The sequence below is a fragment of the Pleurodeles waltl genome, chromosome 8, assembly GCF_031143425.1.
Source record: "Pleurodeles waltl isolate 20211129_DDA chromosome 8, aPleWal1.hap1.20221129, whole genome shotgun sequence".
NCBI lineage: Eukaryota > Metazoa > Chordata > Amphibia > Caudata > Salamandridae > Pleurodeles > Pleurodeles waltl.
In genome coordinates, this window is record NC_090447.1 from 1,515,658,839 (window position 1) to 1,515,671,251 (window position 12,413).

The 12,413-nt window shown below is 45.3% G+C and overlaps 1 protein-coding gene across 3 annotated transcripts in view; it reads right to left on the bottom strand.

The window, feature by feature from the left end:
* The window catches only part of TRIM45 (tripartite motif containing 45), an 83,282-nt gene that overhangs the window by 14,761 nt on the left and 56,108 nt on the right, over positions 1-12,413 (bottom strand). For all 3 annotated transcript variants that reach the window (XM_069202810.1, XM_069202811.1, XM_069202812.1), the window contains exons 3-6: positions 11,404-12,137; positions 9,053-9,182; positions 6,351-6,465; positions 1,105-1,231 (exon numbers count right to left, since the gene is read on the bottom strand). In XM_069202810.1, coding sequence (XP_069058911.1) covers positions 1,105-1,231; positions 6,351-6,465; positions 9,053-9,182; positions 11,404-12,137 — 1,106 coding nt within the window. The remainder of the gene's footprint in view (positions 1-1,104; positions 1,232-6,350; positions 6,466-9,052; positions 9,183-11,403; positions 12,138-12,413) is intronic.

A 12,413-nucleotide genomic window follows, 5' to 3' on the forward strand; every position in this document is an offset into this window, starting at 1 on the left:
GCCGTACCCTGCATCCGCAAAGCCACCGCCGGAGGAAGATCCTTCTCTTTCCTGGCAGCGAAGACCTGGAACTCTCTGCCCAGCCACCTTCGCACCATACCTGACCACCTCTCCTTCAGGAGGCAGCTCAAGACCTGGCTCTTTGAGCACTGACACCCCCCCCCAACCCCCAGCGCCTTGAGACCCTTACGGGTGAGTAGCGCGCTTCATAAATGCGAATGAATGAATGAATGAATGGTGAAATGTAGAAATCTATGACTGCCCACATTCTGTCTTCCATCAGAAAACACAAATAGGCTGGACCATGGCAGTCAAGGATCGCTGGCACTCAGTAACGTTACTTATATCGTAACCCTCCAGATGCTTTGTGACGGCAAACATAGGACGGCTGTAGTCATAGAACGGTACATTGCACCCTAACCCTTTAAAAGTTTACAATTACAATTAAAGACTGCACGCAGTCATTGAATGCATTATAACCCCCTGTGGGGTTAGAGTGTAACACAGCAGTCTTTAACTACAGTGTTATTTCACCGCCATCAAAAACCATCATCCATTGCAACGCCCGGTGATCACTGAGTGAACGGTTGGGTGTAACACAGCATTCTGTGACTGGCGATATTTGACTGCCATCACATAACACTGGGGAGACTGGGGAAAAAGCAGCATTCCTTCTACGTCATCCCAAGCACTGGTCAAGAGTCTAGTTACAAAGCAGCATCAAATTGTCTCGACACAGCATGGAGGATTCACTATTTCATCAACAAAAATACTGGAGGCGCAACGGTGCACATTATGGGCCTGATTTAGATTTCGGCAGAGGGGTTACTCAGTGACGGATATCCCATTCGCCGAAATCTAAATCCCATTGTTTCTTTTAGGATTTAGATTGCGCGGACGGAATATCCGTCACCGTTGTGAAGGAGTAACCCATCCGCTGAACTCTAAATTGGGCCCAAAGTTCTCCGCTCAACATAACCAATACTAGGAAGGGTCTTTCCTTTGGCCTTTAAACAGGAACCCTATGCCCACATCTTACCATGGGATGATCTCAGGACTCGCGCGGCAGTTACTGGATGTAATGAGCAAATCTGTGGCGTTTACCTGGCATGGATCCCCCGCATCCACAGCGAGCGTCCTTCTGACCCCCGCTGGAACAAAAGGTGCAGCAGTGGAACACGCCCGAGTGTTTGCGGAACTTACTCTTCACAGTCAAGAGAAAAGGCGAACCCTGAAAGCAAAAAAAGAGTCAACAGAGGAGTAAATAGGAGATCCGCCTCTATCCGTGTACCTTGATTGCCCTTTTCTTTAAAACTAACCAGCAAGTTTAGAACTGCCTGCTCACACGCAGGCATCAATAACTTCAATACCCCACAAACTAGCATTTCACATCCTCCTCCCAATTACCTCCCTGTTTCTTGGAGTTTAAGCCTTGGTCTCCTTCCTCTGGGTTACAATCCCATGAGGACTGCATCATGGCTGAAGCCTTACATAGGCTGCTTGCTTTTAAACTAAAGAAAGATGCGCATAGCAGAGCCCTACAAAGGGAGGTGGAGATTCAGAGTCTTCATGGATAGGATATTTCTCCACTGGATGCAGTGGAGGGTTTAGTGAACTTGTAGTAGTTGACTTTGCCACGGCTGGTTCTGTGTACCAAATACTGAAGACGTCTCAGATTGCCTCACATTCAAAATATTGTACTGGCTATAATCTACCCAGGTATATTTAGAAGTACTGAGGTGAGTGGCCATTTGTTAGTTGTGGTTGAAGCTGAACAGTGGAATGCCCTTCAGGGAACTGTTCTCACAGACGTTTCATGCTGCAGTTCGATAATCTCCTAAAAATACACCTCTTTACAGTGTGATACAATTCGTTTCAAGATCCTGCCGAAGAATGAGAGCTGGGCTTGTCTTCCAAAGCCTTTCTGCCCTTGTCGGCAGGTCTACCGAGCCAATGGACATGTGTCTGAGACAGCTCCGTAAGGATTCATTATAACGATAAAAGGCACCAGAAATTATACTCGAAATGCAGTTTCTTTTTAAGTTTTGTCTATTGACAGTTTAATGTTAACTTTACACTTTCAATAAATCACCCTATGTGCATTGATGATATTGGATACATTTCAAATAGCAATTCATCAACCGCCTTCAAATAACATGAAAATTACATATATTTAATAGAAAATCCTATAAGCAAATTACATTAAAGAACAGCCATCAACTGATGGAACAGCCCACACAAGTTGCACAACACCTGTCTTTTTTCAAGGCCAAACTCAAATGACGCTTGTGAGTCTCCCAGTATTTATCATAAAAACTGGCATTATTCAATAAACAACTTCGATGAAGAGCATCTACTTTAGCAAAGTCACACCTTACGTCCCAAAAATATGATATCACTCTAATGAATCCATTAGTCTTGGTGGTCCCTTGCCAAAGTTCTTAATAACCCATGGAAAGGTTACATTTGCAAGCAGGGAAAGGATGTCATAAAACAATGGACGGTACCAGTTACTGAAGATAAGGGCGAGCTGCACACCATTAGTTAGCAGAATATTATGCCAAGGTTCATAGTGAATAAAAACAAAATTGCATAAATTAAACAGTAAAAGATAGCAGTTAAATTGAATTCCATTTGGAGAAAACATAGTGTGTTATGGTTAGAGATTGTTGAAACCAGAGGGTGCTGGGAAAATGTCAGGTAAAGTGGAATGTTTGTCTGCCAGCAGGACCAATCTACTAAACTCTGGGAGGTTTTACAATATAAGCAAGCTGCTTGTTCTGTCTTGGATAACTCGTTAGAGAGATGAGGTGGTGATGTAATGGAAGAGAATGAAATAGTGGTAGCTTCTGTTTATAATGTCAGGATGGATGTCTGTAGGAGGCTGGCCTGGTGGGTACCTCTGGTACTTACACCTTATACCAGGTCCAGGTATCCCTTATTAGTGTAGTGTAGAAGCCTGGCTCTCTAGAGGTAGCTGTGGATGAGCAGCCAAGGCTTACCTACGAGACATGCAAAGCTCTTGCAATACCACTGTAGTCACACTTAGTACTTACACACATGAAAGAAAACACTCAGTGTTACACAAATAAAGGTACTTTATTTTGGTTACACAAATACCAAAAATACTATAGAGACTATACTCCCTTAGGAAGTAAGTAATACACAAATTATATACACTAGTATGCAGAAATAGGCATACAAACAGTTAGAAAACAGTGCAATTAGTGAAAATCACAATGGTTAGAAATGAGCCTGGGGGAGCACAAACCATATACTAAGAACGTGGAATGTGAAAGTTGGTCCCCCACCTAGGCAAGTGTAGTGTGTAGAGGGGAGCTGGCGGTACCTGGAAAGCCCAAAGGTAAGTACCACAACAGTGCAAAACTCGTGGTTAGCAGAAAATTGAGCAGCAGGGGACCAGGAAGGACCTGGTGGACTCTACCCAGAAGAGGAGGTCAGAGGGGGCACTCAGCAACACAGAGAGCCCACAGATGCCCAGGCAGCACCCACAGGAGTCCCAAGTGACGGGGACACGAAAGTCGAGGAAGAGGCCCACGCAGCACTACGAAAAAGGCTCCCATTCCGCCGGAGAACCGCTCAGGGAGCTATGCGTCGCAGGATAGAGTGCTGGGGGGCCGGAGCTTCAAGATGCCTGAAGATCTTGCAGAAAAGATGCCAACAAGCCTTGGCAGCTGCAAAACACGCTGTGCACGGGGTTACTGTCTTGTGCGGGGAAGCAAGGCCTTACCTCCACTAAAGTTGGAAAGTTGGAAGAGAGGACCGTCGGGACCACTTCAGTCCACCAACCATGATGCAGGATCCACGCAGCTCTCCAGGAAAGTGGATCCACACAGCTGGTGGTCATCGCAATTGGTGCCTGCAGAAGCAGGGGAGTGACTCCTTCACCCCAAGGAGATTCCTTCTTTCTTCTGATGCAGGCTGAAGACGGTCTGTCCTAGAGGATGCACGACTGGGCAATGTTGCAGTTGCTGGAAAGAGCAGGGAGATACAATGTTGCAGAAGGCGTCTTGCATCTTTGTTGCAGTTTGTAGGGTCCTGAAGGGTCCAGATGCAGTTTCTTCGGCCAGAAGTCGAAGTGAAGGGTGCAATACGAATCTGAGGAACCACCCAAAGGAGAGACCCTAAATAGCCCTGAAAGGAGGATTGGTCACCTAGCTGGGTGACCACCTAACAGGAGGGGGCTCTGACGTCACCTGCTGGCACTGGCTTCCCAGATGCTCCCAGAGTTCCCTGCAACCTTGAATCCAAGATGGTAAAACCCAGGGACCCTCTGGAGGAGCTTTGAGCATCACCCCTGGGGTGGTGATGAACAGGGGAGTGGTCACTCCCATTTCCTTTGTCCAGTTTCGCGCCAGAGCAGGGACTGGGGGTCCCTGAACCGGTGTAGACTGGTTTATGCTAGGAGGGTACCAAATGTATTGTATTGTATTGTAATCGTATTTATATAGCGCTTACTACCCCTGAAGAGGCGTCAAATGTGCCCTTCAAAGCATTTCCAGTGGCTTGGGGAGGCTACCCCTCCCAAGCCTGTAACACCTATTTCCAAATGGAGAGGGTGTAACACCACTCTCCCAAAGGAAATACTTTGTTCTGCCTTCCTGGGCTTAAGCTGCTCGAGCAGCAGGAGGGCAGCAACCCGACTGTGAGGTGGCAGCAGCTGGTGCTGCCTGGAAAACCTCAGAAGGCTGTGGTAGCAATGCTGGGGCTCCTCTAAGGAGCCCCCAGAGTGCATGGAATCATACAACCAATACTTGAAAAAGTATTGGGGTATGATTCCGATATGTTTGAGACCAAACATGCCTATGTTCGGAGTTACCATTATTTAGCTGGACATAGGTATTGACCAGTGCATGCGTAAAATGGTGTCCCTGCACTCACAAAGTCCAGGAAAATGGGCCTGGAGTTTGTGGGGGCACCTCTGCTGTTGCAGGGGTGCCCTCACACACAGGTACTTTGCACCCCGCCCTCCGGGCTGGAAGGCCTCCCATAGGGGTGACTTATAAGTGACATGGTGTAGTGAAAAGTGGCAGTGAAAGAGTGCTTGCACCTTTTCAAGCAGGCTGCAATGGCAGTCTTGCAGAATCCTTTGTGTGGGCACCCTATGGGTGGCAGAATAACTGCTGCAGCCCATAGGGATCCCTGGAACCCCAGTGCCCTGGGTACCTAGGTACCATATACTAGGGACTTATAATGGGGCACCAGTGTGCCAACTGTGGGTGAAATACTGTGATAATAGTAACCAACAACTAAATTTAAGGGAGAGAGCATAACTACTGGGGTCCTGGTTAGCAGGATCCCAGTAGACGCAATCAAACACTGACAAACAGGCCAAAAGTGGGGGTAGCCAAGCTAGAAAGAGGCTACTTTCCTACAATGTCTTATTTACAAATATGTGTGCCTTCAAAGGCGATCCTCTGAATGTTGAGTCAACATATTGTCAATAGAGCTGTGACTTGTTTTAGGGTGAGATTTATGCATCCATAAGGGGGTTGTATGAAATGGATTGGTTGCAACCACTGGAGCATTTGGGTCAAATTGCTGCTAGCCAGGAGTACAGAGAGGGAGAGTACAGAGATGGACTTAAGGCCAGTAATCCACACAACACCACTGAAGTAAAATCTATCCTGAGCCTCTATTGACGAGGACAAAGAACTGCTCCATGCAAATGCTAAAGGTGAATATTTATGGGTAGCAAATGCTCTGAATTCATCTTGGTTGGATAAATTGCTAGAATGAATTTTAGGATGAACGGTCAAGACACACACATTTTTGATCTCCTTCCTTCATGCCTGACGGACCCACGATCAAGCAATGACTGACTCTAAATAGACCTCTTGAGCTTAAAACCACAGGATTTTTCTAAAGTAAGAAAACTACATTTATTAACTTCCCAGTGGTGCAGGCTTCGATGCAAACATGATCTCCTGGGGACCCCAGTTTTTAAAGTATGTTTCCATCTGTACCAGACCACCACTGAGTAGGAAACATTCAGTGCCTTTTATTGGCATTTTTCCCCTAAGGCCAGGTGCTGAATAAGTAGTCTTAAATGACTTTTCTCCCACTTGGGCAACTTGATTCACATAAGTATCAGAAACAGAAGCTGCCACTTCTGATGTTTCTGTGAGACCTAAATCTACCTTTCACGAATACCAAATCTACATGCTAGATTATGATAAGTGCTCAGAGGCAATGCTGTAAGCATTGCACAAACAGCCCACATACTCAGAGACTGCCTGGACACAATCATTTTAAACAAAGTACAGAAGTCTGCTCATCCATGCAACACAAAAGATTTGTACACGGAGCACCAGCGTAGATATTCTCACCTGCACGTGCTGCCCTTTAATGCAAACACCGACTGTGTACATTCCTGGAGCGTGAGGTGTGTATGAGACACTGTATGTCCCATCGTTGTTGTCATGAACAGTTGGCTTTATTACACTGCAAATACAAGAGAAAAATGAATTAAAAAACAAAGGAAAGTACAGAACTAGAGGATGGAATTGATATAGAAAATGTAAATAATGACAGGAGGGAGGAATTAATGAAAGAGTGCAAGAGAGGGGAGAGGTGCCATGTAGTGGGTAAACTGCCTGATTCCCAAAGTATTTTGCACACATATGTGGAATTTCAAGCTGAAAGATACAGATCTAGGGCTGGAGTACCCTGACAGAGGATAATGCCTGACTGCTGACTGGTTGGATCTTGTAGTGCCAGTAATGTGGATTGTACACAACTTTAGGGGCTGAGGTAGGACAGTAAAGGGTTCTGGGGGTGCGGGCACACTACACAAATTCATAGGTTCAGGTGTATTTGCAAAATGTTTGTTTCCCACCCTGGAAAGCCACACAAAATTACTCCACCAGAGAGTTGGAGTAAACACGTTTGTATCGGAGGGGCACTTTCAATAAAGATGGGGAACAATATACAATATCTACCGTACCGAGCTGCAGGACACTCTCACAAATGCAGGGCACTTCCGTTAATGCCACAGCACCTATTGGTTTATCTATGGGGCACTGATCTGTTGCATGTAAATATCTTGGTTCACCGACTGGTCAGGGCGGCTGAATGGGTTGGGTTATAATGATCTGAAAGCTCAGGAGATGGGCTTATGGATAAGACTGGGCACTTGCTTTCATCTAGCATGGGATTCATAGGGTTAACCTCATAGAACACATGCAAACAATGAGTGCTGGGTACCTGACCGCAGTCTGATCTTTCAGGCGGAGAACAAATACTGGGAAGTGGCCATGATGGGCTCTATTACTGACCAGATGTCATGGTCTTGGGTTCCTCTGCTCTTCCAATTAGATAGGAAAGTTACTCCTTATGTGCCTATAGCTGTAAGGGTAATGGGGCTGAACAGTCAAGCCAAACACTAGGAGATAGTAGTGGTTAGTAGCCTGCATCATGCACATAAAGTGTGTGTTTAATCTGAGCTATAACTTCTAAAATAAATAGGGCTTATTTACATGAGGGGGAAATAGGAAAGGATATACACAAGATGTGACCCCAAACACACTCATTACATTTACACACCAAGCGCTAGGTCTTTTATCACATGCAGGCTTACAACCCATGTAGCTATTTATATCATCCTGACCACCATTGTGAGCCTTCTGGTTTACCTGTTTATCATCACCCAGTCAATAGGGCAGAAGTCCACAGATTATACACCGTTCACATTTTCAATGATACCCCTGACACTGGACATCGGTGGGCCTGGGTGCACGGCATGACCACTCATTCTCTTTCAGTCTTGATGGCGGAGATGCTCAAAACCAGTCCCAAGAACAGCAAACATGTAATTTCATCACCAAGAGAGCAACAGGGTCCGACCCTACTTCAAATGGTTTTAAGGGGCCAAGGGAAGACTTTACAAAAGTCTCAATGTGCAGCTACTAGGGGTGCGGCCATCTGAAGTTCCTGCCTCAGAAACAGGTCCTAGACGGTGAGGGCGCACTTAAGAAAGCCCATTATAGGTACTGAACTTCGCCTGCTGGAATACTGGCACTCGCCGCTAGTGGTCAAGATTTTAATTGACTTGCCACCCATTAGCACCATACAAAGGACCAGTAAGGTCTGGAAACTGGGATGCAGGGTGAATGACTAACCATAATTTTAAACACAGTATCTCCAGAGCAGTTGGGCACTATTTTAGGCTGCATACTGCAAGGGTTAGACAAGTTACAAAATAATAGTCCAAAGCACAGTATGTATGGAAAGTTATACCGAGTGATGGGCAATGAGTTTAGCTTCATTTTTTTTTCTCAGTGCATCTCCATGGTTTCCTCAACTGCTTGAAGGGTGTGTGTTAATCTTGCTTTGCTGCTACAATTGTGCGTGTGAAGCTTGCACTGCTGCTGCACACACTGACCTGTTTGTATGTGCTAGGGAGGCATTCACTGCTCTCGTTTGTGCTGCTCTTTGGGTCTTAAAGAAGGTTGCATTGCTACTGCTGCATGTTCTTGTACAATGTTGGGATCACTTCACATTTCATGCTTGGAGGACCTAATATCTTGTTTCTTAGGTTGAGGTTAGCAACAAACATGTCTCAACTTCCAACACACTACGCCAGCAGCAGACAGTTTCCACCGTTAAACATTTTAGCAGGTAAAGTCACTTAAGGAGAGAGAGTGGGAGTCAAATGTACTTTTACTGAAGAAAGGCTTGGAATAAAAATTGGGTGATCTCTGCTCAATGTTCCTCTAACACATACAAAAACAGAATGAAATCACAGGAAATCCTTGCGTGCTATTAATAACCTGAAAATCAACAACTTAATACCAAATCTTACAAGAAAAACACTTGACGAGAAGATATGAGTGAGCGCAGAAGGCAGAAGCAGTGGGTGCCATGTCGGGAGCGATGAGGTGCACTCTGCTGTCGTGTAGGACTGGATAGGTCACACACAGGGTGCAACTAGAGTGGAACTCAAAAGGCTGGACCAGCTCCAAATATCACCCACTACAGAAAACATTGCAGAGTGTAGCTGCTGCCACACTATGACACGGTGGCCACTCACCATTCCTTCCTGTCCTTGCTCACCATGCTGACACGGACCTGCTCCCCTCCTCGTCCCATCCGTTCAGAGGACGCATCCTTGCAAACGAGTGTGAAGGCTGAGCTCTGCTCCTCGCGAGCATTGTGGAAATCTGGTAAAGGAGAGAGAGCATTCTTTACTTTAGTGGTTCAAGCTAAACAAAGAAACATGATTCTTCAAGAGGGGAACACAGGGATCGACAAAAAGCAGCAAGATTGTGAAGTTATTGAGAGGTAGCACGTAGTGAGTGACAATATTATTAGTCTTGTAGTCTGCCATACATGCGTTTAAAAGCATTTGCCAGATTTTTGGCTCTTTGATTACTTGTAAAACTTCTATAGGGAAACTCTATGCAAAAAGCTGCTCAACTTTGCAATGTAGTGGAATGGGGAAGACCAGTGCAGTGCTTTGTCGATCAGGCTATTCCTGGGACATTCACGAGGAAAGTCTCCTGCATGGGGAGAAAATGTGACTCATGGGCTCATATTCACCTCCCGTTACTAGGGTTTCGTTGGTGATCTGTGACCACTCCCTTAATAGCTAGACCCATCCACACATCTATCACCATTTGCATATCAGTATTTACGCAGCCACCTCTTTAGGGCTTAACTTCAGCACTGGATGACAGCATGTAATCGAATGGAAGACTTATCTGTTAACATGGGACTCTGAGGACAATAGCAGAGCTGTTGGTTTACTAAAGTCTGAGAGATTTCATTATTATCAAACATTGGACCACGAAGCCAGCTATTAAACCAGCCACTGCTCTCTCACCCTCCCCTCCCAAAATCTGAAAGAAAACAATAAAATACTTAGGTCGGAAATTTACAATTTCTCACTAACTTTGCAGTAGCTGAGAAATCCCTGAGGCAGAAATTCCGATAGGCAGATTTAGGGTGAGAATTCACTAAGGAACTGTGGTAAAATATATTCAACAGGGCACACTCCTCAGCAAAGAGAGCTTCTGGGAAGGAAGCAATGGTTAAAATTGCACCGTACTGGTGTCATATTCGGCTCAACTTGCAATGATTGCGAACCATATAAGTCTAACAAGAACTGGAAGGGGCACAGACACTTTATTCCTCTTTTATGGGGCTGCCCAAAACTTCATGATTACTGGTCCAAAGTCCTTGATGCAGTCAATTCATTTTTACATTGCTATCTCAAGCTTTCCAGCAAATTATCTATTGAGTTGGCCAAACATCAAGCTTTATACAATGAATGAGGCGAACTGGCACCTACGGCGCTGGGCGCTGCTAGACAAGTCATCACTGCCTTGTGGTAAAAAAACTGAGCTCTGGATTTTAAGGACTGTCTTCACCCATTTATGAAATCTCTTGGCCAGGAAAAAGATATCTACGGCACTTGACCAAAACAGGAAGGGTTGTGAGGCTGATTTTTTTTAGGCTATTTATCAGAAATTAGGTACATCACTCACATTCTTAGATATACCACAGAGGGAGTGAGATCAAATCAACAGGGAGGGAGAGTAGAAAAATAATCTGTTACAGAAGTCACAGACAGAAGCCCATCAACAAATGTCATAGGCTCTTAGTGTCATCTGTTATGGTTGGATGTTCATGAGAAGGGAATGTTGATTTAACTTGTTCCTAATCCATGGTGGATGGTTGAAATGAATCAGTGTTTGGCAGCCACTGGATGCAGGCGAGCAGTTGTGTTACCGTGAAATAAAACGGAAAGACAGATTTGATTAAAAAAATCTTGAGCCTGTTTCAAAGATTATGGCAATCTAGATGAGACAAGCATTTATAAAACACATCCAGTACATTTTATAACAAAGTGATTGTGCCACTCTGTACATAGGTCGGATATAACGTTTTAAAAAGTGTGTGAGAAGGACTTTGAGGAGTATGGATTGGTATAAATAATGCACTGGTTCTACTCATAACTTTTTTTAAATGAATAAAATATGTGATAAAAATAAAATTAGATAACGCACTGATTCTAAATCGAACCACAATATTTAACAACGTCTTCAATTTCTTCATTCAGCACAGATCAAATCTATTCGAGTGTGTTTTTATCTACCTGGTTGACCTACAATTAAGACTGCCATGACCTATGACCCAAGAACTTCTGCGATTTGTACCTGTGACCTAAACACTGGAACTGATCTCAGCGGTGAATGCTTAAGTCAATGAGCTATTATCAAATCGTAAACATTAACGAGTTTTTCTCTAAAGTAAGAGTATAGACAAGTGCATTTAGGGATACCCAGGAACTGCTAGTGCTGAGAAAACTCATGCCGCACCTAACCTAATACATGTCTCATTCATGTAATAATTTTCAAACCTATTTTGCGCATGACATACCTTCTCCATCTAGGGTGCACTTTGTAGGATCCATGGCTTTGGTAACTATGGCGCCAAACATTTCATATCCACTGCACTGGCGGGCCTTCTCGGTGGCGGAGAATCGGATGGCACTGTCCACGCAAGGGTGGACGCTATAATCTGCCTTATTTAATTTCCGGAGACGGCGGACCACCACCCCCTTCGTCATCAGGATCTCTATGTCAGAGCCGGCAGTCAGCAGACGCTCAGTGAAGTCCACCCCGGTCCTCATATCTGCCAGCAGTTGTCCTAGCTGTGCACGCTGCAGCTGGAGTGCGCGCTCCCTCTGCAACTTCAGCTCCTCTAGGCGTGCCAGCAGCCTCCCACGGTGCTCCTCCACTGCCCGAACGTAACCATCAGCAAACTTGTGTATTTCTGCCTTCACGCACTCCAGGCGGTCGGCCACTGACTTCCCAGCCCCCTCGATCTCACGCAGAGCCCCCTCCAGGGCCCCCACATGGGGCTGTGTGCACTTCAGCAGTTCCCGCATGTAGTCACCATGTTTGTGGATTATACTGCCAGTGAAGTCGTAGGCGTGCTCGCGGTGATCGCCCACCACGCAGTCCCGACACACTGGGCGGTCACAGGTCTCACAAAAGAGGCGCAGTTCCTCCGCGGGGTGAGATGCACACTGGATGGGCTTCCCCATGCGACTGAAAGACTTGAGGTCCTTCAAGCCCACCACAGCATGGGAGGCAGTTTTCTTCTGTCGCCTGAAAGACAAAACGATCATGTAAGGTCAGTTTCAACATGAATAGTTACACTGTAGTTCAAAGTTCAAAACGGCCAACAACACCTCTAATTTTGAATCTACTTAAAGGCATGGAGCAAACAATTTCTATTATTACTGCTAGGAGTGTAGCAGAAATCTTAGAATTCTGTAAAAGAAGTGAGTTATGCACCTCCTTCAAATATATATGAATAACCTATGGGTTAAATATTCTGAACTGGGCAGGACAAGGCTGACTCTGCCCATTTCTTTCAAAACA